Source organism: Mus caroli, chromosome 10 (assembly GCF_900094665.2).
Source record: "Mus caroli chromosome 10, CAROLI_EIJ_v1.1, whole genome shotgun sequence".
Taxonomy (NCBI): domain Eukaryota; kingdom Metazoa; phylum Chordata; class Mammalia; order Rodentia; family Muridae; genus Mus; species Mus caroli.
In genome coordinates, this window is record NC_034579.1 from 89,792,765 (window position 1) to 89,820,240 (window position 27,476).

The 27,476-nt window shown below is 41.5% G+C and overlaps 1 protein-coding gene across 1 annotated transcript in view; it reads right to left on the reverse strand.

Annotated features, from left to right (window-relative positions):
- Positions 1-238: 238 nt before the first annotated feature.
- Positions 239-27,476, reverse strand: part of C10H12orf74 (chromosome 10 C12orf74 homolog) — a 28,399-nt gene continuing 1,161 nt past the window's right edge. The window contains 1 exon segment of the mRNA XM_021173495.1: positions 239-671. Within this exon segment, the coding sequence (XP_021029154.1) occupies positions 239-671 (433 nt within the window).

Here is a 27,476-nt window from a genome sequence, read left to right on the forward strand (position 1 = left end):
CCATTGGTGGCCTTACTTAAACTGTCTTCAAGGGCACAGGAGAGAATGAGCTAGAGTCAATCTGTTTCCCTTCTTTCTGAAATGCTGCCATTTTACCAGAGTGGTTAGTGCTATTAAAAGTTACATGTATTCTGACATCTTCCTGTGCTATCTCCCATGGTAGGGCCTCCTGTCTTTGGATGTTGGGATAACTCTGTGGTCTTTTTGGTTATAAAGCAGAGGCTTTACCTGAGAATCTTTAGGTGTTGTATGGTAAGGCTGGGCAATGTGGCTCTTTCCTCCCTGGGAGGAATACCTGACTGCTGGGCTGATGGGCAGCAATGTCATCCTCTTTACTTGGCTTTGCTTGTGGCCAGATTGTGTTGGCTGTATTGATGGCTCCTTCAGGATTTGAAGGCAACCATGTTTGGGGTCGCAAGGGTGACAGTTAGTGAAAAGAATCTTTTGGACTTCTAGGTAGACTCTTGGGATGGCAACTTGAGGAGTCTGCAGGATCCCTCCAGCTTCCTCTGATGGGCATGTTCAAGGAGTCTTTTTGCTGAAGCAATGAGTGTGAGACCTCCCACTCACTACCTCTCTATCTTCTCAGAGTAGGAAAGGTGAACATACCAACAGAGGCTTGCTGGTCAAACTGGAGAAGGTTCCCCTGACTCTCAAAATTTTGATAGGTACTAGGGTGGATGTGGGGGCGGCTGTGCCTCTGCGTAGGGAGGTTCTATTCTTCCCACGAGGCTAGGAGGACCTATTTCTGGAAGCTTTCAGAAGACACTGTCCAAGTTGCTATTCTCTAGATCACAGGTTATTTCCTTGGTATTCAAATGCTATCCATCCCATGGCTTTCCTTTGTCTTTCTCCAAGTGGGAATTACCAGCAGGTTGTTGCATTTTCAGGGAGGAGCAGCTGGGAAGACTGAAGTGAGAAAAGGTGTCTTGAAATGTCAAAGGGAAGCTTATAATTCAGAGGAAGCAGGGAGAGCTCAATTTTCATCAGTGCCCTTGACATTTTGAAGATAATTTAGTCATGTGACTTTGGTATAGTGAACAGCATGTTAAGTCCATCTAGAATGGTAAGCTGACACCCACTTACCATCTACTTACTATTCCCAAACAAAAGACCTTCAAATATGTTGGTAAATTAAGAAACTCCAAAGCCACATAGCTAATCTCCTTGTGATGATTCTATTTGAAGAGAATCAAACTCGCACTAGGGTCGGGTCTCCTCATATCGTGTTTGTTTGCATGTGTTCATGCAAATATGCATGTGTTTAGTGCATTCTGGGGATTTTTGATGGGGAAAACAAAGTCCCTTTCTTTAACGTTTAAATAGTGAGGTGTGCTTACAAAGGTAACTGATGTGAACCATGCATAGCGACACACAGGAGTAATATAGACTCACAGCCACCCTGGGATACATCAGAAAGACCCTAAAAGACATCTTTAAAAAAAATAAAATGACCGCAAAAAGAAAACTCCAGGCCTTGTTAGGTGCCCTGTTTCTCTTGACGACTAGTGTTCTTTAGGATTTGCACATGCGGAGTTCCCGTTCCACAAATCCTTTCTCCTGCTTCAGTCAGGCTGATTCTGCCATGTGGCCACTTGACTCATAGGAATGTGGAAGTGAGCCGTGGCATTGGGGTGGTGCCAGTTCCCACCCATCCAGCCAATGGCCGCATCAAAGTCAGTTCTTGATGATTCACAGAGATGGAACTCTGGAATAGGTGCTAACACCGTCTCCCCTTGCCATCGGAAACTGGAGGGTGGATGTAGGCCCCGTGTGGGTTGTTTGTGGATGAGCATCAGCAGTTAACCACTCATTCTGAGATGCTCAGTAAATTCAGTGCCGCCATCTGGAACCCTCTGGAAGCCCATGTGGTGGACAGGACGGATTAATCATTCATGTTTTAGTACAATATAATTTTAATTTCATCAGTAGCACTCTTTAGCACCTTTTCAGAATATTATTTACTTCCTTGGCTTAATAATAGTGAATACTGAAAGTCAAAAAAACGTTTTTTATGACTTGACCTTATAATGCTTACGGTTCAGCACTGCCTGAAATGCTGTGGCTATGACTATGCTAGTTGTAGTTCTCTGGAGGACTACATGTTTCCATTGTGTTATAACCATAACTGCCTCACACTAAAGGGCCCCACACCAAAACACAACTCCTCCCCCCTTTTCTATCTCAGTGTTCTGTGTGCCTGTCCATTTTAAGCCCTTGTTTCCTTTTGTTTCATCTGATCACCATCAAACATCAAAGTCCAATAACTATGTAGCAAGAAGTAATAGGCTCTTAGGTTTATTCTGATCTACAAAGAGGGGGAATCTGGTGTTATGACATTGCCACAGCAGTATGATGATATTGACTCTGGGAACTTCATAATCTCTCCCTTTACTCTGACTCTTATTTGGTTAAAGGTCAAATGACGCGAGCAGGTATAGGAGCACTGTTTAAAGAGAGCTGCTGAGTTATCAACCAAAGTCAGCTCAATCCATACTTACAGAGAACTCTGAAATTATGCCGGGGTTTGCCATAAGTTTTAGAGTTAGGGGCTCAAACATGGTAGAACTTCACATGTCACAACAGGATGCATGAGGTGCCTTTCCTAAAGGGTGAAGGGAACACTTAATGAAGGTGGTGCTATCCTGCTTTTGAGACTGTGTCTTTTCTGGTTGCTAGTCTAGAGACTAATTTTACCTTCCCTGGAGAAAAATTGAAAAAAAAAAAAACCCAAAACCAACCATCTATTTTGATCATTGACAGATGAGCCTGTTATAACATTTCAGATCCTGAGCCTCCTGCTGGGATTTCCGGAGAGGCTGGTTCATCCTTTCTAAACAAACAAAAGGCTGGGCTGACGACTGAATTCTAGGTACTTTCCATGTGTGCACACACCCAAGGATTTTGTTACTCTTCTCCTTTAGAGGATTTCTCAGGTTCTAGGCAACAATTGTAACTGTGAGCTTTTCTAACCAGCCTCTTTGCTCCCCCCAAATAATAACTCTGAGACTTCTTATAAAATGCTTAGGCCAAAAGCTTTAGCTGTTTTCTACTAGCTCATAATTCAATTATCCTGTTTAAACTAGTCTAAGTCATACCACATGGCTACCTCTCCTTCAGTTTTGTGCTACATAGTGTCTTCCTTAGAGTTCCCTGTGAAACCTCCTGTGCCTGACTGTATCCCAGAAATCTTCTCTTTGTACCGCAACTTCCACCTCTATTTCCTGCCTAATCTAATAGGCAACAGCATTTTACTGACAGGTGATGCTTCCACACATTGCACACGAGATTCTTTCTACACCAATGATGTTATGAAGATCCAGAAAGCTTACATGGGCTCCTATGCTATAACCGCATCAAAATTCTCAGCCTGGGACTTAACCTTCTGCCATTTTAGCTTTAGGACAAGGCTTTGAAGATTGCAGCCATCATTCGACACAGGCATAGAGCTGCTAGTAGGAGGTTATTCAAGCCAATAGGATTTAAAATTCATTAACTGCTAGATATTGAACAATGTCTTAAATATTGGAACTGTGGTAGTAATAAGGGCACACAGGCCAAGGTGATAGTCACAGCACAGGACTCCCTGAAAAATTGGAGAGTCTTTGGATATAGTAGGGCTCTTGGGGTTGCTTGGAGGAAGGGCTCAAGCTGTCAAACAGATTAAGTTAGCTCTGCTTCCAGACTCACTGCTAACTTGGGGTGTGACCTTAGAACAGATCATTTCAGGCCATGTTGTTTACTTCTGAGCTGCCTCTATAAGAAAAGCATCAGAAAGCTATAGTGTTATAGCAAAAGTTAATTGAGATAACCACCATAGCTCCTATGAGGCCCCTTCCCTCTATGGAGCTGCTAGAGTCAAACTGAACAATAAGCCAGCATTTGCTGTCTCTCCTGCGTTCTCTACAAGATTGGCTCAGTGTGGGCTCATTATTCAGAAGAGTCACCAACTTTAACTCCCAGGTTTAAGAACCATGCAAATATCCTGGTGTTGTAAACACCAAGGACCTCAGCCCTTGGGAGTTAAAGGCAGATGTATAAGGGGTTTAGGGCCATCCTCCACTATATATCAAGTTTGAGGCCAGCCTGAGCTATAGATTCTGTGTCTAAAACACAACAAAAATCCAACAAACACACTCACCTTGTTGGGGAAGAAAACCACTGTAGTGGGTACTAAGTTACTCAGACTAGTGATTCACCAGTTCCATTGGACCAAGAAAGACCAGCTAGATTGGACCATATAGAGTGAACTGGACCTCAACCAACAGAAATGCAAGAGGGGGTCCAGGAAGGAGTGAAGATCTTAGTACCTTTGGGATGGTCTGCCTCTGAACATGACATTGTCATGACATGTCTGAGTTAGGGCCTCACCAGCCTCAGGGTGAGCATAAACGTACTTTCAGCTGACTGGCTAGAGCTTGGCAGCTGGCTCTCCACCAGTGAAATGGACCCTCCTGCTGAGCCTTAACAACCTGGTTAGAGCTGAGGAAGGAACTGGCTTTACCCCTCCTTAGAGACCTTCTAGATATTGTTTACAAAAAAGGCAAACCCAGAAGTAGCTCCAGCCTGTAAAATGCTTCAAGAAAGGTCGGTTTATTTGCTTTTACTGAACAATGGCATTTCTAACGCAGAAATGATGCAAAGGGCTTCCTACCTCCCCCAGCAACCTCCATGGGGCCCTCTAGGCTCCTCTTCTGCTTATTTTCTTCAAAGCTGTTGAAATCATTCCTTAGGACTTTACTATACCCTCTTAAATTTTGGGGAGGTTGAGTTATTTTATTGATAGTATGATTTGGTACCATTGAGTAATAGAATGAAGGATCATTGTCTTAATTTGTGAGCACTGACTTTCAAGGAATTAAAATACAAACACATCTCTTAGAATTCTTATTAGATCACACTCTGAGTATTTGCTTGTTGCCTATGCAGATTTTGGAAATGTGTGAAGCATAAAAAAATTAGATTATTCATAAAAACAAATTCAGATTAATTTTGACCCAGGTCAGTTTACTCTCTATTTAGACACCAAGTGGTGGTCCCATTCTAATCCCTGAGGTCACCAGTTGTGTGTGTGTGTGTGTGTGTGTGTGTGTGTGTGTGTGTGTGTGTGTGTGCGTGTGCGTGTGTGTGTGTGTGTGTGTGTAAGCAAAGGCTGCAGGACAATGGAGGTCTCTTGTTCCTCTGGAACTGTTCATCTTGATATTTTGAGACAGTGTCTCTCATTGGCCTGGAACTTTTCAAATATGCCAGGCTGGCCAGTGAGCCCCAAGGACACTCATCCACACCATGCTTGGCTTGTATTTTCTCAGCATCAGTTCTGACGGTTGAACTCTCAGTTGCTTACTATGCAAGTACTTTGATGGCTGATATAGCCAGGTATCACCATAGAGATGACAAACTCATTGGAGACTAATGAGTCACCACAGCACACCAGAGCTCAGAACTCCTGGATTAACTGGGATTCTCCTGCCTCAGTTTCTATGTAACTGGGTCTAGATGTGTCATCCCTGTGCCTAGCTCAAACATTCTAACCAATAACTTACTAAAACACTCACTGGAACTATGAGAAGCACTTATTGTGAAGTGTTTGTGGCTCAGTGGTTCTCAAATTAGAGTTCCACTAAACATCTCCAGTGGAGTCAGGTTTCTGTGTATTAATAAGCCTAGCATGCTTTTCTTAATTGGGTCAAAATCTGAGAACCACACCCCAAGGAGGAAAACAACTAAGTTATTAATTGCTGCCTTGTCGAAATCCCAGTATTAGTTTCTGATTCTCTCCCATCCGTGTTAGTAGTAGAACATCTACTTTGTACTTTGAAAACTGATTTGATCGCCTTACCTTACTTCATGGCCACCACTGCCCCCTACCGAGCCTAGTGTGGAGTATCAAGGACTATTGTTTTTGCTAACTAACAGAACTGGCACAAAGTGGTCTGAGCTCATGCCTAGGCTCTCTAGAATTGAATGGCTTCATGTAGGGAAGAAAGGAAGATGAATAAAGTTCTGCAGCTTTGGGTGTGTGAAAGGAAGGTCATACTTCATTTGGTAGTGCTCTCACGCTCTCACACAGGATTGTAAAACTGATTCTCCTGGGGATAATGGTAATGGGATGCTTGCTGTCAATGCAAACAAACAAACAAACAAACAAACAAACAAACAGCTCAATCTTCAGTTGTAACTTAAGAAAATTAAAAGGTTAGAACAAAGCCACAAAGAATGATAAAGAGGAAAATAGTGCCTTCTCTACATGATTTGTCAAGAAGACTGGACCAAGGAAATCTGTAGGGACAAGGAAAAGGCACCCAGGAGGAAACACAATTCCAGGGCCAGCTTCTTCATGAAGAGCTTGAGGAACCACACCGACCATGGCAGGACTCCTGCATCTCTCCATGTGATCCACTGACGAACAAGATTCTCTCCATCCTGCAGAGGAAGAAACTTGCTCTAGCATATTGCTCAGCTCTCTGGTTTCTCGTCTGGAATGTTTTGGTTTGGCTGGCAAGCTGTATTCTTATAACGAATAAGGAGTTCCAAGGCCAGAAGCTTGGAGAGGTGATTGATCTATACGGTTCCCTAGATTGTTGGAAAAGGTCAACTCTACATTAAAAACCAGGACAAACTTGTTAAGAATCGGGTGGTAGGATCTTCTTAAGAATGTTGAGGCTGGCCACACTGCATTCACTTGTCCCTACTTCCACATAGACCAAAGATCTGGTTGGGGACAGGCTTCTGGGTTCAGCTATGACATGCAGTATCCAGTCCATCGCTGTTTCTACCCCTCCTCAGGGTCTCCCCAACACGAGATAAACTTGTTACACTTAGTACAAGTGTAGAGTTTTATTTGCTTTAACAGCACTATAAATAATTAGCCTTTTATTGGCAACAAGCTCAATGTTCTATCAATAGAAGAGCCATCACTGACAGACAAATGCTTTGACATTGTTCCTAGGATGGTTGGTATTCAACTGAGAAAATAAAGGGCTGTCCTGTTCCCAATAGTGCTACACAATAAAAGTCAAGCTATAGGATTTTATTTTCACAAATGCCAGAAACAGGCAGAAAGGATGAACAGAAATACATATTGTTTCTGATGCAATCTACAGTTGTTGTACGCAGTTATCTTTAAACGTTATGACTCATCCACTGCTTGATGTTAGTTCTTACTTTCTTTGCCAGCTAGAGTATTTCTTAGGTTGTCATTTAAAGAATTCTAATGATCAGACATTGGTTGTGCCAGGCCTTCCAAAGCACGCTCGTAATGATCAGTGTGCATGGCTGGTTCTAGAACATTAGGCAGTTAAATAGCCATTTGTAGTTTATTGGTCTTGTTTCTTTCAGTGGGTGTCACCGTAATCAGCTGCTCCACATTTTGATCAACCTTTTGTGCAAGGTTAAATTCTTAGGGGCAACCTAATTAACCAAGGAACGACTCCACGGGGCTCATTTCTACTGTTTGAAAAAAATCAATAGTATACATTTTTATTAAAAAAGGTCCCTTTTTAAAGATGAAGTATATTTTGACTTTAATATCTGAAAAAGGTTTTCCTGCCCTCTTTTTAAAAAAAAATGGTGTAGGGAGATTGACAAAGGTCAGTCGTGTCTCGAAAGGGCTCATTATGAGGGGTGTGGAGGGTATACTAAAGACAGCAGCATTATTTCTCAGGGTACTGGTATTTAACTCAGGGGCTTATGTGTAAAGAGCAGACACTCTACCACTGAGCCACACTCCCAGTCCTAGAGAATACTACTTATGAAAATGAAAAAATAATTTAAATAACATTGTACAAATTCTTCTGGCACTTAATACATCATAGGAGTTCCTTGATACAATTAAATGTATTTACAATTGAGAGCTGGATTCTATCCCAAACACAAGATTACAATTATCTAATCATGCCTCTATTGATATCATGATTACCTAATTTATAGAAACACATTCCCAAGTGATTTTCACCCATTCTTCTCTTGCTAGATGTATTCTTTCTCTTTAAGTTTAGGCAGGTCTAATTTCCCTTCCTCTTCCTTCAATACAGAACCATGCCTTGAAAAGCATTACCATTCTGGTTATAGGTGATCATTTAGAAGCTGACGCCCTTCCCAATTTGGGGCGGGGGCAATCAAAGTTTTCACTGATATCTGGAGAAGCAGGTGCCCTTTCTGTTTGACCACATGCTATCAGATGATGTCCAGCAGAGCTTACACATGTGTGACCACAGAGGAGCACCAAGTGAAGTTGACGTGAAAGAAGCAGAACACATGGATGCTGAAACCCATTTCTCCCAGGTGTGTAACATATTCTCCATGGTGTATGCGTGTGTGTGTGTGTGTGTGTGTGTGTGTGTGTGTGTGCACGTGTGTCTGTATATGTGTGTCTCTGGATGCATCTGTGCATGAACTCATGCATGTAAAGGCCAGAGGCAGCTGTTGGGCATCTTCCTTTATCCCTCTCTACATTATATTCTCCAGACAGGGTCCTTCACTGAACCCAAACACACTGATTGTCTCAGCCAACTGGCCAATGAGATCCAAGGATTCACTTGTCTCTTCTTTCCTGCCTAGTGATTCAGTGTTAGGGTCATAGATGTGTGTGAGCAAGTCAGGCTTTTTTATGTAGCTGCTGGGGATCTGAACTCAGGTCCTCATGCTTTCATTGTAGATGCTCTACCCACTGAGATATCTCTCCCAACCCCAAACCTTCCCTTTAAAACCAGTGTCAAATATGTTTCTACACCAGTAGCCAAGAGTCATCATTAATGCCGGAAATTAAGTGCAGTAAAAAAGAAATGGAAATGTTTAGCTTGTAGAAGAGGCAACGAGAGGGGGATGAGAACCATTTTCCTACATTTAAACAGTTATTTTAGGGAATTCTAGTAGTATCCTTCTCTTGAATAGCTTAGCCTGGAGTTAGGCTTTAATTTAGAGGCAGGTAGATTTTACAGATGCTTTCCACACTGTAGGATATACATGGCTTGCCACAGTCAGGTACCTTATGAGTGGGGCTCGGTCACTAGTTCTCAAGTAACTAAAGCATAAATAGTGAAGGGAAGGGATTCGTATCAGAAAATGAAGTTCCCCTAACTTGCGTACAGATTCCTTAATAAGTCTAGGGTATTGACATCTCTAAGAGAAAAGAGATCGCTAAGAGGGAGACTGGGCGGAAGAAACTGGAGAGTTTCTGACCACTGAAGAAGTAGGTGTGTAGGTGTGTGTGTGTGTGTGTGTGTGTGTGTGTGTGTGTATTTTATGAGGCTGGGTGTATTTGAATGAAAATGGCTGCATAGGCCCATAAGGAGAGGCACTATTAGAAGGTGTGGCCTTGTTGGAGTAGGTGTGGCCTTGTTGGAGGAAGTATGTCACTAGGAGTAGGCTTTGTGGTTTTAAATGTTAAAGTCAGACCCAGTGTTACTCTCTCTTCCTCTAGCTGCTGATCCAGATATAAAACTCTTCTCTTCTTCTCCAGCACTATGTCTCCTGCACACTGCTATGCTTCGTGCCATGGCAATAATGAACTAAACCTCTGAATGATAAGCCAGCCCCAGCTAAATGCTTTCCTTATAAAAGTTGCCATGGTCAGGGTGTCCCTTCACAGCAATAGATACCCTAACTAAGACACTGGGTCTCAGTATGTAGTCCATTCTAACCCAGAGCCTGTCATTCTCCTGCCTCAGCATTAAAATTTAATATAAATTATGAATTACAGATATTGTTAATGAAGGGGAAGCAGCACACGGCACTTTGTGATTATCTGTTATTGACATTGTTCCAGCTTCACTCTCTCTTCTCCACCGATTCCACACCAATGGTCCACGTGTCTGTGACCTTTGCTCTGTATTCCCAGCTCCACCTTCTTGAACTTCAGGGCTTTAGCTTGGAAATTTTCATTGGCCTGTCTTTGATTTTCCTAATTCTGTCTTTGACCTCAGTCTTATCTGATGGGTCTTAAGGTTAAATATCCAATTATTTCTATTGTACGTCTAGAATTTATAAATTTTTATGTAAAGTCTAACTCCATGTTAAGACTTTTTCTTTTATTTTTTTTCTGATTTTGTAGTGAACTTTTTCTGAACATGCACATTGTATGTTCTTGCCTTTTCCTGTTTTGGCAGCTTGGTTGGAGGACTAACAACCTCAATCCTGTATGTATTCGTATGTACAGTTTTCCCTGCCTAAATTCAGTCTCTCTCTTTTGTCAGCTATCTGAAAGATAATATGTTTATTACAAAACACGCACTCTAGTGGCATTTTGAATAAGAGACAGGGAGTATTCATTGTCTTTTCAGACTACCCTTGTCTCACACATTCTCAGAACTCAGAAATGCTTTTTGGGAAAAATGAGTCGGGCTTCTGATCTGTCCTGGATAGTTTCATGTCAGCCTGACATGAGATAGAGCCATTTAGGAACTGGGAACCTCAATTGAGAAAGCGGTCAAATGAACGGAAATGTTTCTTCTCTCTCTTTCTACACATTTCCCCTAGGTTCTGCGATGCAGTTTGATTTCACGGCTTCTCAGCCACATGTGTCTAATTAGGAGGCCCAGGATGGTGCTACGCATTGCTGATGATCTATCTGTATGCTTTCCCTCTTCTTTAATTTTAGCCCCAGGAAGTTTTAACTCCCATGATTCTTTCTTCTTCCCTGTGGCCTCTGCTTGCAACAGAATTAGTCCCAAGAGTTCCCTACACAGTAGAGACAAAAGAAACTCACAGAAAAATGCAGAGATGACAGGAACTGTTGATCCCAGTACAAGCATCCCAGGGGGAATACATCTTTTAGACGATGTCAGAAAATTGAAAAAACAAACAAAACAACAAACTGAAACCAAACCACAACAACAACAAAAAACCCGACAAGACAGATAAGGAGCCACCATTCCAAATACCTTCATTTTTCAGTTTCAGAACACAGTCCAGAAGAATTAAAATGACTTGACCAAGATTATTTATCTTTTAGGGATCCTAAGATAAGGCTGGAACATCCTGGTGTAAAAAATCCAGAAACCTCATCTTCTGTTTCAAAGCTCTTTCTAAAGTCCATGCTGGAGGCCCTCCTTGTCACCACTCCAAGCGAGGCTAAGGAGGGTTCCTTCACTGACAAATACTCCAGGAACCCTCATTTTCAACTCCCTGAAGCCAAGATGAGACCCACAAAACCTTATAACCATCAGGTGTGATGCTGGAGGCCTGAGTGTTGATGTTTGTACCAGATGCAAATATTTAAAAATAATTTTACATCATGTGGAAGTGTAAATGAATTATTTATTCTAGCTAACCCATATAAAAGACACAAAATCCTGGTATTTTTTTTTTTTTTTTTTTTTTTTTTTACAAGCTGTAAGCCCAGATAGGGCAGGTTGTGAGCTATTCTAACTTACATCCCAGTCATATGTCCCTTGTTACTTGCAGTTTGAGTCTCTCAGGGTTATTTCTTCTCCATCAGTCTGTCCTGGGGGAAACATTTCACTCAGGCTTGTGCTCCTGGTCCTTGCTGTTTAACGGAGACATCCTGTTCTCGACATCTTCCTCCGACTTCCTCTTCCTCCTCTTTCTCTCCTTGTGACCTCTACCTGTTAACTCCAGCCCAATGACTGAAACTCCTTCTCTCTATTCTCCCTAGTAATTGGCTGTAGCCACTTTTATTTAACCAATAGCCTTAAGATGGGGAGCAATGTTTACACAATAAAGGCTGGTGTGCAGGGGAATTTGCTTGTCTTGTGGCAACCAGATCTTGTGGTATAGACTTTAGCATTTGAATAGACAGCATCAAACCAACTCTCAACATGGAAGTTTGAGCAAAAGGGGCCTTTCTAATCAAGCCTTGGGACTGTTGTTGTAGTCTCCAGTCATGAGTGAGTCACTGGTACCCGCTGGGAGACACAGTGCATAAGGTACAATCCCAAAGAAGGCTTAATGATTTACAAAGACAACACTGTACACTAACAAGAACAGGAATTCTAATTGAAATCTAACAATAGCAAGAAAAAGAAGTTCAGAGAAAGGTAAAATTAACTCTCCAGAGGTGGCCAGACAGCATTTCTGACAAATATTTCACAGTCAGAAAAGCCCAGATTTCTGTTAAAAATTTTCCATTTGTGTGAACATTTTCACGATGGGTGATCTTGACCCTCTGGTGTAATGTTACAATAAGCTGACATGGGCAGAGGGGTGTGTCACTGGCTTTCTATTGCTTGTGTAAGCTGACTGTAGTACTTGCATAAGATTCAACAGAGAATGTTCTATAGGCATCATGAGAACTGCATATGGAATGGAAACACACACACACAAACATGCACACATTTATTCACCCCAGAAATTTACCAGGCAGTGTAAATGTAGTAGGACATTCTCGAATAAAAATCACAATGGCAGGGAAATAGCTGTTAAATTAAAAAAGAAAAAAAAAAAGACATGTTCCTATATTTTAAGCTTAATTCAAGACTACTAAATTTACATACTGTTAATCAAGCATGTAAGTAGTAACATTTATAAAGATCTTTTATATAGTTAAGTTTCTTTTTCTTAATCAACACTTAATGCAAATGTATGTGGTAGTTAATAAAACTTGATTACTTCCTGTAAGCACTTATTGACTCTATAGAAGTATCTTCTGGATGAGAAGAAATTGATAGGATATTTGCAGTCTCAGTTGTTGATGTTTATTGACTGATAACTAATTTTTGTGAAGATGTTAGAAAAGTTTAAAGTAGGACCGTTAATTTTTCAAACTTCTCTTATTATGAACAAAGGAAAGTATTTATGTAGCACATACTTCAAAGGTTATTATAATACCAAAATTTGGGAGAAGCCGGGGGGCCAAGAATATGGGATGGCTAAGTGAACTCTATACATACACATTTGAATATATAACATTGCACTAAATGGCCATGTTTGTTATATAACATTTATGGGAAATCATAGGTCATAAGTTTGCTTATATTTTGAATAGTTGGAAAGGAACCAATTATTTGCTTAATTGTCACTATGCTTCCATTTGAGTAGAAGCTCAAAAAGTTTATGTTATTGAGATCTTAAGCTCAGAAGAAATTATTTGAAAGTGTGAAATGACCAAGACTAACCTGAAGATGGGATTTTTTTGGGGGGGGGTCTGGAGAGCATTTTATTTATTTATTTATTTATTTATTTATTTATTTATATTTTAAAAGGTTTTCTTTTTTATTTTATTTTATTTTTTTAAATATTTTTATTACGTATTTTCCTCAATTACATTTCCAATGCTATCCCAAAAGTCCCCCATACCCTCCCCCCAACTCCCCTACCCACCCATTCCCACTCTTTGGCCCTGGCGTTCCCCTGTACTGGGGCATATAAAGTTTGCATGTCCAATGGGCCTCTCTTTCCAGTGATGGCCAGCTAGGCCATCTTTTGATACATATGCAGCTAGAGTCAAGAGCTCCGGGGTACTGGTTAGTTCATAATGTTGTTGCACCTACAGGGTTGCAGATCTCTTTAGCTCCTTGGGTACTTTCTCTAGCTCCTCCATTGGGGGCCCTGTGATCCATCCAATAGCTGATTGTGAGCAGAGGAATGGATAAAAAAAAAAAACTGTGGTACATTTGCACAATGGAGTGCGACTCAGCTATTAAAAGGAATGAATTTATGAAATTCCTAGGCAAATGGTTGGACCTGGAGGACATCATCCTGAGTGAGGTAACTCAATCACAAAAGAACTCAAATGATATGTACTCACTGATAAGTGGATATTAGCCCAGAAATTTAGTATACCCAAGATATAAGATACAATTTGCAAAACACATGAAACTGAAGAAGAATGAAGACCAAAGTGTGGACACTTTGCCCCTTCTTAGAATTGGAACCAATCACCCATGGAAGGAGTTACAGAGACAAAGTTTGGAGCTGAGTCAAAAGGATGGACCATCTAGAGACTGCCATATCCAGGGATCCATCCCATAATNAGCCTCCAAACGATGACACCATTGCATACACTAGCAAGAGTTTGCTGAAAGTACCCTGATATAGCTGTCTCTTGTGAGACTAGGCCGGGGCCTAGCAAACACATAACTGGAGAGCATTTTAAAATGAGCATTTTAAATCAGACCAGCTCGGGAAAGCATGTTGGACCCAGATATGGAAAGATTTGACAGATCCCAGCTTTATCTTACTGAAAATGAGAAGTTAATTTTGCACAGGGAGTTATTCTGTGGTCTTAGTATGGAGAAGAGAAATACAGAAGATTTTTCATCAATCGCTCTCCACCATAAAGCGATATGTGTGAGCACAACAAATGAAGCCTAAAGAGTACCAGATCCAGATTTTGCCTATCCATTTCCTTGAAGATCTTTGTGATGTGACCAGAGAGTATCAGAGGGGAAGAAAGAGGTTTTCAGATTGACCAGATAGAGGATAGAGTAGATAACTAGAAACAAACAGATATACTATAGATAGATAGATAGATAGATAGATAGATAGATAGATAGATAGATAGATAGATAGATTGATAGGTAGATAGATGGTCTTCAAAAACCTTAAACACCTACAGTATATCACATTTTAAGATGTTTTATTAACATAAGGCTTTTCATAACAGTGAGATATATCTACTCTTGGCACCATCTCTATTCTACTTCAAAGAAGATGATGAACTTCAAAGAACCTCCTATGGAGTTTGTTCAAATGTGGCAAAGCTGTTACTAGACAAGAAACAGCCCTTGCCTTGACTGCAGATAGCATGTTGTCTAAGCTGGACAAATTGGACAGAGAGAAGTCAATTGCTGAGCTTTGTAAGGACAAGGAAGGCAAGTCCTTCATAATTCCTACTTAACAGAAAAGTCTGCCATATCCTGAGGCAGACCGCTGAAGACAGATGCTGAATGGCCGTCCAGGTGGCCAGCGGTTGCTGTATTTCTATAGTTTTGGAAACTGCTTGCTCAGCACTTCCTGTTTGCTCAGGTAATATTTATCCTTCCCAGGTCTCTGATGGGATTGAAGACTAGATAGTTATAGTCTCACAATTAAGCTTGAGTTGTTTAGAATTTTAAAAAAATGTTTTAAAGACTAAGAAGATGTTTTTAGGTTGTTAATGCAAATCATGATAAAAATTATATAGGTAAAGAGCTCTGGACTCAACAAGAGAGGATAGATGGTAGAGCACTTTCTCCAAAGTTTCTAAATACAAATGGATTGAACATTGTGAATGTAATTTTTACATGATTTTCATTGTTCTTATTGTAAGTAGTTTATTCATGTTAGAGAAAGAGTCTTTTATGGACTAAAAGAGGGAGATGTAGGGATAATCTCTTGTGTACTGTATAGAAGCATCACCTGTCAATAAAAAGCTAATGGCCAGTAAACTGAGGCAAGAGTGGAAGGTGGGACATCTGGCAGAGAGAGAGGAACTGTGGGAGATAGACATGGGGAGAGATTCCCTGCTCAAAGATGTCGGACCTAGGAAACCGAGGAGAAGTCACTGGCCATGTGGCAGACATAGATTAATATAAATAGGTTAAGGTAAGCTACAAGCTAGTCAGAAAACAAATCTAGCTTATGATGTAGACACTTATTCACAAATAATAAGCCTCCAAGTTGTTATTCAGGAACTGGGGTATCTGTGCAAAAGCCTTGGTGACAATAGTCTATGGTGTAAAAACAGAATTGTTTTCTTTGCAAACTGACTAACTCTTATGGAGATCTGATCCTTTGTTCACTCTCTGGACTCATTTCAAGGCAGTGTAGCAAAGTGCTTGAAATTGAGTTGGGTTTAGATGTAAGTTTATTAGCAGAGTAATTGACATCACAAAATATTTTTTTTTTCTAACCTATGAGACAGGAGTGATGCTTGCAATAACCTTCTAGGATTGATTTGAATCAGGCTCCATTTGTAACTAGCTATGTCAAGGGTTTAGTCTTTCTTGCTTCAGCCACGCTGAAGATGGGTATGACCGTGGGAAATGCTTCCCTCTCATATTCTCTGAGAAGGAATGTGATTTGCTGCAATCTCATGAGTGAAAAGACAGAGAAGAATCCTTTGTGTGTCCCTAATCCCTATGCTGGAGTAAGAGAAAGGGCCTCTGTCTTAGGCACTGTTCTCCTTCTGTGAAGAGTCACTATGACTGTCTTAGTAAGCGTTCTATTTCCATGAAGTGACACAAAGATAAAGGAAACTCTTACAAAGAAAACACTGGATTGGCTGGCTGACAGTTTCACAGGTTTAGTTCATTATCATCATGGCAGGGAACATGGTGCCATGCAGGCAGACGTGGTGCTGGAGAAGTAGCTGAGAGTTCTGCATCTGGATCCACAGGCAGCAGGGAAGAGACTGGGCCTGGCTTGGGCTTCTGAATCTTCAAAGCCCACTGCTAGTGACCCACTTCCTCTAACAAGGCCACACCTCCTAATCCTTCTCAAGTAGTGCAATTTCCCAATGACTAAGCATTCAAATATAGGAGCCTACAGGGCCATTCTTATTCAACCAATTTATTGGTTCATTCAAATAAAACGACTGAGGCAACTCTTACAAAAGAAAGCATTTAACTGGGTACTTGCTTACAGTTTCAGAGGTTTAGTTTATTATCATAGTAGGGAATATGGCAGCAACCATGGTGCTAAAGTAAAGAGATGGGAGCTAAGGCTACAGGCTGAAGGTTAGATATAGATAGATAGATAGATAGATAGATAGATAGATAGATAGATAGATGATAGATAGATGATAGAGAGATAGATAGATGATAGATAGATAGATAGATAGATAGATGATAGATAGATAGATAGATAGATAGATAGATAGATGATAGATAGATAGATAGATGATAGATAGATGATAGAGAGATAGATAGATGATAGATAAATGATACACACACACACACATATATATATATATATATAAGATAGATAGATGATAGATAGATGAGAGATGAGAGATGACAGATAGATGACAGATAGAGAGATAGATAGTTGATAGAGATAAAGAGGTAGAGATAGAGGGAGGGAGAGAGAGAAAGAGAGAGAGGTAGAGATAGAGGGAGGGAGGGAGGGAGAGAGAGAAAGAGAGAGAGAGAAAGAGAGAGAGAGAGAAAGAGAGAGAGAGAGACACAGACAGACAGACAGACAGACAGACAGATAGACAGACTTGGCCTGGCACGGGCTTTTGAAAACCTCAGAGCCCACCCCAGCAACACACTTCTTCAAATAAAAGCACACTTCCTAATCTTTCTAATCTTCAAACAATTCCATCCCTTAGTGACTAAAGCATTCAAATCTATGAGCTATGGGTACCATTTTTTTGCAGACCTCTACAGCATCTTTGGCTGGTGTCGAGGTGGGAAGCTGAGTATGCTTAGTTTCTTCCATCTGGTTCCACAGAGGAGGGATGTACTCTGCACTTTACTGAAGGTCCCTAAAAACCTCAGGATTTAGGAAACTCAGTTCTCCATGGACAGAAATGTTCGGGAATCTCAATGTGGTCATATTCTCTGATCTAGCTACCATCAATAAAACTGCTGGTTTAGACATCTCTCTGCCTGTTTCATTGCTTTCACATAGACAGAAGCATTACTGTCTCCTTTCTCTAAACCCCCAACAGTTGTCATTGTCCCTGTTCAGGCAGTGGTGCATTCTGGCCCGGACATCTGTGAAGACACTGCTGCTGAAGATGTCAATGCATGTGCATTGCACAAGGCTAAATGCTTCTGTTTCTCTGGAGGCTTCTGTCACCTTTATAGGTGATTCAGGCCAGATTTTCAAATTGACTTTTTCAGTGATACATTTGTCTAGTTTCTGTGTGGAGTGTCCAGACTGGGACTCCTGAAGTGAGATAGTGTCTCCACAGGTTTAAGCTGTGGCAAAGGAGTGGCTCTCCATGGAAGAAGCGTGAAATATCAATATCTGACCATTGCTGAGAGGAATGTCAGTAGAAGGCTGTGCTGGGAAGGTGTTCAGAAGGCATTATATTGTCTTGTTATTTTTGGAGACAGAATCTTCCTACATAGTGCAAGCTTTTATTAAATCCACCATCCCCTTGCCTCTCTGTCTTTCAAGTGTTTAGATTACAGATGTATACCACTGCATCTGGTAAAAACCACTCTGGAAATCAGTTTGATGGTTCATCAGAAAATTGGACATAGTACTACCTGAGGACCCAGCTATACCACTCTTGGGCATATACCCAAAAGATGCTCCAACATATAGCAAGAACATATGCTCTACTATGTTCATAGCAGCCTGATAACCAGAACCTCGAAAGAACCCAGCTGTCTTTCAACAGAGGGATGGATACAGAAAATGTGGTACATTTACACAATGGAGTACTACTCAGCTATTAAAAAACAATGAATTCATGAAATTCTTAGGCAAATGGATGGAGTTAGAAAATATCATCCTGAGTGCTGTAACCCAGTCCCAAAAGAACACACCTGGTATGCACTCACTGATAAGTGGATATTAGCCCCAAAGCTCAGAATACCCAAGATACAATTCACAGACCAAATGAAGCTCAAGAAGAAGGAAGACCAAAGTGTGGATACTTCGGTCCTTCTTAGGAGGGGCAAGAAAATACTCAAGGGAGGAAATACAGAGACAAAGTGTGGAGCAAAGACTGAAGGAAAGGCCATCCAGAGATTGACCCTCCAGGGGATCCATCTCATATACAGATACCAAATCTGGACACTATTGTGGATGCCAACAAGTGCTTGCTGACAGGAGCCTGATATAACTGTCACCTGAGAGGCTCTGCCAGAGCCTGGCAAATACAGAGGTGGATACACGCAGCCAACCATTGGACTGAGCATGGGGTCCTCAATGGAGGAGTTAGAGAAAAGACTGAAGGAGCTGAAGGGGTTTGTGTACTGGCTGGTTTTGTGTGTCAACTTGACACAGCTGGAGTTATCACAGAGAAAGGAGCTTCAGTTGAGGAAATGCCTCCATGAGATCCAACTGTAAGGCATTTTCTCAATTAGTGATCAAGGGAGAAAGGCCCCTTGTGGGTGGGACCATCCCTGGGCTGGTAGTCTTTGTTCTGTAAGAGAGCAGGCTGAGCAAGCCAGGGGAAGCAAGCCAGTAAAGAACATCCCTCCATGGCTTCTGCATCAGCTCCTGCTTTGTGACCTGCTCGAGTTCCAGTCCTGACTTCCTGGGTGATGAACAACAGTATGGAAGTGTAAGTCGAATAAACCCTTTCCTCCCCAACTTGCTTCTTGGTCATGATGTTTGTGCAGGAATAGAAACCCTGACTAAGACAGTTTGTAACCCCATAGGAAGAAGAACAATATCAACCAATCAGATCCCCTAGAGCTCCCAGGGACTAAACCACCAACCAAAGAGTACACATGGAGGAACCAATGGCTCTAGCCCCATATATAGCAGAGGATGGCCTTGTCAAATATAAATGGGAGGAGAGGCCCTTGATCTTGTGAAGGCTCAATGCTCTTGTGTAGGGGAATGCTAGGATGGGGAAGTGGGAGTGGTTAGGTGGGTGGGGGAACACCCTCATAGAAACAGGGAGAGGGTGGATGGGATAGGGGGTTTCCAGAGGGGAAACCAGGAAAGGAGATAACATTTGAAATGTAAATAAATAAAATACCCAATTTTTTTTAAAGATGGATTTTAGGAGTCTGGGGATATGGTTCACTTGGTAGAGTATTTACTCTGTGTGCACGAAGCCCTGGGTTTGTTTCCCAACACTGTACAAAACCAGGCATGGTGGTATACAAACATAACACTACATTTGGAATGTTAAGGCAAGAGGATTAGAAAACCCTCACTCATCTCATAGTCATTCTTGGCTATACAGTAAGTTCAAGGCCAGCATGGACCACATGAGGGCCTGTCTCACCCCTCCACCTCCCCCTGCCCAACACACAGAAGAATAAAGGATGAGATGTTAGTACATGGTAACTTAATCTTGCAGCTTCCAGCTTGTCAAATAAGAGTCGTTGATACATTGATTCATCTCATCCTCATCTCTGGACAAGCCATCATTTCACTTCTGCTCTGGGGAGAAATGTCTCCTAAAATTTGCCATCCCAGTTGGTCATGACTACGATTGTAATATCCACCTAAAAGGCCTGCCTGACAGGCACAGAGTATGCCACACTGACCTCCTGATAGCTTTAGACCACCCCTTCCCATCTTTCCAAAGTAAAAAGAGGAAGAAAATAAACACAGCTCAATGAGCTGATGAGTTTAAGAGCTGCAGTAGATAGCTTCACCCCATCTTGCGAAAACAAGATGAAAATTCATATTCACCCCTGAAAGAACCATGAATTCAGAGTGATGTTTAAAGGACATAATGATAGAAAATCTACAAGGAGCCTGGCAGTAGGTTCCCATGGTGGTTTCAGGTAATAGCCAAGGAACTCTTTGAACTGGAAAATCATGGACATTTGTAGTACCCAGGATCAGAGACTATACAGTCCCATGCACTGCAGGGAGCAGAGTCTGTTGCTGGTTGTAAGAGAACCCAGGGACAGGCCTGTTCTAAGGGAGCCCATATAGGGATATGTTCCACACCCACACACAGTATTAACTTCTATCTGAGCTGCATTCCCCAAAATGGTATCCCAGAGGATAGAATTTGGGGATCATATAGAGTGTGGTGGAAAAAAATTCTGAAGGCATCCCTTGTCCCATAAAGTTTGAGAAAACCTGCATCTACTCCAGTTTGTAGGGGTTCTCAGTGCATGCTCAGTATTTATAGTCTTTGAAGAGTCCCACAGGGAAGAAACATGTTTGCTTTATGTAGCCCCAGTTCCCCAAATATCTGATTGGGGCTACCTAGGATCTTACTCCCTACCAGCTCTCAGTGCCTCTCAGGATAGACTAAAATCCACATCTACGTGGCCCTATCTCAACTTTCAAGCTTAGGAGCTACCACATTGATCTCTGGTTTCTTCACTTCCTTTGACGTCCTTGAATGCACCAGGATCTTTCTCACCTCTGGAGTTTTGAAAGCACTCCTCCCTCAGTGAGACTCCTTGCTGGAATCTCCACTGTCTCTAGTCATCTTTTCACCCTTGCCTGCTAACCTCAGGCTTGCTTTTTGAGGTTTCACATTCTGTTGGTTTCACTAACCATGGTCAGCTGTTATCCAAAAATAGTAAATGGAAAATTCCAGAAATGAGCAATTTGTAAGTTTTAAGTTGCAGCCCTTCTCTGCAGTGTAATAAATCTCACTATTGTATATAAACAGCAATATGTATTTTTCAGTGAATCCACTCTGTGGATCTTACCCAGTCGTCACCTGGTGGACATCTCAGTCATTGGATTAATCCAGTATGTGAACATACATAGGGCTTTGTACTATCTGTGTTTCAAGTGTCCAGTTGGGGCGGGGCATCTTACCTACCTCCTGTAGATAAGTAGGACGGCCTATAATTTGAGTTCCTTTTGTTTTATTCACTGTTATCAAAGCAATTTTCCCAAACAGTTTAAATATTTACTAACTCCTCCCTTCCTTCTTCTCCCCCAGTCTCTGCAATCTTGTGGGAGGGGATGTGGTGCGATGAATTCAACCATAAACATTAGCTCACCTTCCATTCCTCTGCAGCAATTGCAGGGTCTCGCCAAAGAACAAACTTACAGTCTAGTGAAGAGTCTCTTGTTGTCTTCCTCATGACTTTGTGGTTGAGGTTTCCATTCCAGGTGTCCTCAGGCTCTTGGGTCCCAGCCAGTGCCTATAGCAACAGTGTCCAGGTGGGACTGGTGTTACAAGTTCTCCTGGGGTCTCCTCAGGGCTTTGCTTTTGGTGAAGAGTCAGGATCTCACCTGCAGTGATAACTCAGAGGGGTCAGAGATTACTGACCTGATTGCTCCAAGCCAGAGAGCAGAGCGATGGTTCTCAACCTGTGGGTTCCAAGCCCTTTTTCAAACCCTTATCTCAAAAAATATTTACATTATGATTCATAACAGTAACAAAACTACAATTGTGAAGTAGCGACTAAAATAATTTTATGGTCAGGGGTTACTACAACATGAGGAACTGTATTAAGATGTTATGTCATTAGGAAGGGTGAGAACCACTAGACTAGACTGTTCTATGTGCTTTCAAAGACATTGGGCCTCTGAATTGTGGCAGATGTCCCATTTTAAAGAGCCCTCAGAAGTAAGGCTCTTCAAGTTCAAAGTCAAAGCTAATTTTGTAAAATAAATACATTTCTAGGACTTATTCTATTCTGTATTAAAAATTTTTATTACCTTTATTTCCTTTGTACATTTGCATGTTATTAGTCAGACTACTGTATTTCTAAGAATGGCACAGACCATATTGACAAGTCAGAAGACAGGAGGACCTTCAAAAGCTTTAGTGGGCTCGAAGCCCTCTTCCATGTCCAAAGTCTGTCAGCCCCTTTGCAAGTGATTTGTTCCACAGAAATGCAAATGAATTTGCAAATGTCTGGTTGACCCAATCATTTTGCTTCTTAGCTAAGACTGAGACAAGACCTTTTCCTTATTTAACAAGGACACTCACAAATCTGTGTTCTCTCTCTCTCTCTCTGCTCCTTCTATCATTAGAGTTCAGAGTCCTTAGTAGGAAAACACAGATGCTAACTGGAGCGGGGCTGGGTTGGTTTGGGAGGATGGAGGGACAGAAGCCTGTGGCTCCATTGTAGCCCTTCTTTTCATGGCTCTCGTCCATCTGCGCTGTCAACTGTGTTCTGGTTGGGAAGTAATCTCATCCTTGCTGCACTTTCTAAGAGCTATCAATTCTTTTGACAGTTAATAATGTCAGGATGGGATGACATCCAAGGTTTGGGCTCACCAATATCCTAAAATATACCACCGGGGAGGAGGGATCATTAATAATAATGAAAATAATAATAGAAAAGGATTAAAATATTCACAAATCTTTAGCCTGGTTTCTTTTAGACTCCTAATATCTTTCATAATTTAAGACCCATTCGTTTATGTTAATCTCAATATAAATTTGAAGCTTATTTCCTTTGCAGGACACTTGGAAGTCACACCTAAGGATCGAATTCTAATCACAGTGTGACTGTAGGTCAGTGCATTTACTACCATATAAACTACATCCCTCAGCAACACAAGGCAATAGGTCATTTTTCATATACATTACACAAAGCATTGAAGATAAATGTACTTAGGCAGGAATGAAAAGCACTTTACAATATGTCTGTATTACTGTTGTTCTTCCTTGTCTTATTCTGTGAATGCTTTTAATCTAAGAAATTCACTGCAATCTCAATAATACAAATCAAGTGAGTTTTTTTTTTCTTTTTCTTTTAATTGCAGGCTGAGGAAGGGAAGCACACACAATGTTTAGGTCACTTCCCAGTCTGGGAGAAGAGATGATGGACTTGTGGGAGGGCCCTCTGCTTATGATGGCAATTGGCTGGGAAGCAAGCAGAGATAGAGACCCCTTGAGTCTACCCTGCTCTACAGCAGTCTCTTCACAACCCCTCCTGTTACGACATTTAGCATATCTTAATCATCTTGCCAATACATTTGCATGTTTGGTTAAGACATTTTGAGAATGTATAAATATGGAGATGGGTTTTTAGTAAATGGTCCATCCTTCTGTTGTGAACTAGCTCTTCCTTATCATGGTCTCATCCTTGCTCTGGGTTATATGTAAAAGGATAGCTTGTAAATGGACAGCTATGAGGAGGCTGTAACTCTCTCACAACTCAGCAGGCCTGAACACCAAACCCCTTGCAACACCAAAGCTTCTAACAGCTAAGTGTTCCCATGGGCCAGGTTCATGTGAGGAGGGGGTGACAAAGAATCAGGAACAGGAAGTGGAGGGGGTAGGGTTGAAGATATAGCTCTAGGAGGAAGAGGTGGAGAGAAAGTTGCTCAAGCCTTACATCCTCAGGTGGAATCACTTCTGTGGCTAGATTCTGGAGACAGTGAGAGAGGGAGGTGGTTTTCTTTAAGAAGGCAAGCCGGATGGAAGGTTTTATTTTTAGTATCCTAATACTTGATATTTTGGACAGATTTAACGAATGATTAAAAGTAATATAAATGTTCAGAATTTCATAACCGATTACCAAAGCCACAAGCAAATTGCCTTCAAGCCACAGTTCAAGCCATAGATCAAGCCACGATTTAAGCCAACAAGTGTGGGTGCTCTGCTGGTATTACACGTGTCTGATTCTTTAAAAAATGAGATTTTTCAAATGCCTGTATTGCCACAGTACTGTTATCTTCCTACTAGAATTAAGACAACTTATCTCTTGGTGTAGCATATTTATGTTGAATTCATTTTCCATGTCTTCATTTTATATTCTTTAGTGGAAAGACAATGAATAATTTTTTTCATAATTGTCAAGGCTACAACTTTAAAAGTTATCAAGATACCCTCACTTATAAAGCCATGAATATAATAAACGAGAATTTAGAGGAAACAAGAAGAACTAGATGCTGTTGTGTAGACAGTAAGCTTCTAGTTATAAAGATATGTCATTACTGTTAGTCTGGGTTGTAACATATATTTATGTGCTAGGTCACTCAACAAAAGAGCATGAACTATTTTCTTGATTTCCACATAATTGTCTAAATTGCACACTGTTAATTTTCAGGACTTTATGGGATATAGTTTACTTACTCTGGCTCCATTCTTATGTATAATATGAATGAAAATGCAAGATATGAAAATTAGTCCATGAAACAAGTAAGCCATTCTGCATTTCCCACATCTGAAGAATAAACCAGCATTCAAGCTGGCCCCAAATCTCTGCAGACTGGAGTAGCAGGAGAGACAGTGGCCACTAAGGGTAACAGTGGGAGTGATTGCTACTATCTGGATAACTAACTTCTCCTGTTGTTAAGACAGTTTCTGACAACAGCCAGCTAAAAAGGGAAGGGTTTATCTTGGCTCACAGTTTGATGGTACAGTCTATCCTGGTGTGCAAAGCATCATGGGGTGGTTGGAACAACTTGTCACTTTGTATCTGTGATCAGGAAGCTGAGGGAGTTGGACACTGGGTCCCAGCTGGGTCTCAGTGACCCCTTCTGTTTTCATTTAGTCCCAGAACCCATCTTATGAAATACTGCCAGCACCCTTCAGGGTGAATCTCCTCCACTAAATGTTTCTGGAAACACCATCGTAGTGATACCAGAGAAGTGTTTCCATGGTGATTCTGAACCTAGTAAGGTGGATAACGAAGGTTACCCACCACATTCTGGGTCATGCCTGCTTGCTGCCAAACCCTCTGCTGGGTGCATTTACACCTTGCCCTCAAGATTAATACCAGCTCTGCAGAGTTGCCAGTTTTTCCCTCCTGTCTGAGCCTTAAGGATGGTAAACCCAAGGCTGAAATGACTCCAAAGCCGCTGGCCCATGTCTGGGTACAAACTCTCTTAACCACAAGCCCTAATTCTTTTCTTAATTCAATTGGTCACAGTTGCAGGCCTGAGTGTTTTGATGTTGATCTGGTGTCAGAATTACTTAAATGAAAGTGAAAGAAATGAAATCCAAAAGTAATCTGATATTATTTATGGCAAGCATGTCACATTGAAGAATATAACTGAAACTCTAAGGTCAACGGAAGAGTCAGATCATAGATGAGAAGTTGCTTCCATCCTTTTTCAACTTCGCCTTGACATTTTTTTAATATTTCAAGATATAATGATAAGGACAAAAGACAAAAAAAAATACCAACCCTACCCTACTCTTCTATTGAGTTTCAATGTCAGAGGTGAAAAGAGTTAGGCGATAACTAATTAACCTCACAGAGGCTTTGCCTTCATCTGGTGATGTTCTAGGGAGATGGACTCTCAAAGAACTGTGGCTGGCAGGAACCACAATGTGGGTACTGGGAACTGAACCCAGTTCTCTGCAAGTACAGCCAGTGTTCTTAACTGCTCAGCCACCATTCCAGCCCCCTCCCCTCAGATTTTGCCTCTTTAATTTTATCTTCTTCTTTTCTTTTAAAAGATGTATTCATTTATTTTATGTGTGAGTATACTGTCGCTTTCTTCAGACACACCAGAAGAGGGTATCCAATCCCATTATAAATGGTTGTAAGCCAGCATGTGGTTGCTGGGAACTGAATTCAGGACCTCTGGAAGAATAGTCAGTGTTCTTAACAGCTGAGTCATCCCTCCAGTCCCTATCTTCTTAATTCTCTGTTCCTCTATCTTCTCCCACCCCCTTTTTTCCTTGACTAGTGGGACACTTTCATTTTCTATTATAAAGTGCAATTAAAATGAATTTCTTTTAAGCAGTGTCTTCTCTAGCCGGGGCTGGCTTTCACTTTTCTGTGTAGCCTGGGATAACCTTGTCCTTCTGTTCCTTTTGCCTTTACCTCCCAAGTACTGACTTCCTGACTTCAAAAATGATACTCTGATGGTTGGTTTGATTTCAGCCAACATCCAGAGAGAGCCACGTGTTGTATTTGACTGATGAATCTTTTGAATTTTCTCTGGTCTACCTGTGGCGTTATCAATTAGGTTCAGCTGCTCACCTAAAGCAAACCCCTCAGTTGCTCATATCAACAGCCTGTCATGTGATTTGAGAACTGTAATGGGATGGCTTCATGGGTATCAGGTTCTGGGACAGTGCAAGTCTGGCAGGTATGTAGAGGTATTAGGCAACTGGGGCCATCTAAGATGTTTTATGTTTGCTTAATGGCCTCTGATTCTCTAGGAAGCCACCATTTTGATTTATCCCCTGTGGCTTTAGTTTGTCTTACTCAACAAGTGGGATGTTCTGAAATGTCTTCTGACCCCCAGGCTTCTATTGAACATTCTGCTCTGGCATACTGCACTGGCCAAAGAAGTCACAAGGAAAAAAAAAAACAAGAGGAAGGGATACGAACCCCACCTTTTGATGGGAGAAATTTCAGAGCCCAATTGTAAAGGATACGGCTGGGCAAGGAGAATAATTTGTGATGTCAGGAGTTGTGTTGTGCCAGCTTAGGAGAGCCAACGCTTGTGAGGGCTTCTAATTCCAAGTTTGGTAAAGTCACATCAAGAGCTTGATTATCAGCCAGAGTGGGAATATTCAGTTGCTATGGCAACTGGCAAACATTATACAGGAGTCAATTGTTAGTCATTTACATCATAGCACTGGCTGACCTTTACTCATAGAAAGCATGATGAGCACCACTGCTTGAGAGGAGCTGAAGATTTCTTTCATGATGGAAAATAAGTACGGAAGAGGAGGGGAGAGGTTCCTTGGCATCCTTTCCATCATCTGGTGTCTCCAGGCTGCTGATAGCTTTAAACTGGATAGGAGAAGAGGTAAATGAGAGAAGAGAAAGTCCTCTGGCTTCTGACTTCCATCAGGCTCAGACATGACCTGTCCTTCATCATGTGTCTAAGTGTTTCATCGTCGTCTGTGGCTCTAGTAAGATGTTAGACACAGAAGAAGCTCTGTTCTCTGGAATGCTCCCACTGCCTTATGTCCTGGCTCATTATATGCCACTGTGCCAGTGCCAGACAGATCTGCTCCCCCATAGTGCTTGCTAATAGTAAGAGCCACATTGCTTCTCTTATATCTTTTGTTGTGAACCTAGCCTTTAAGGACTGAGTCATCTCTCCAGGCC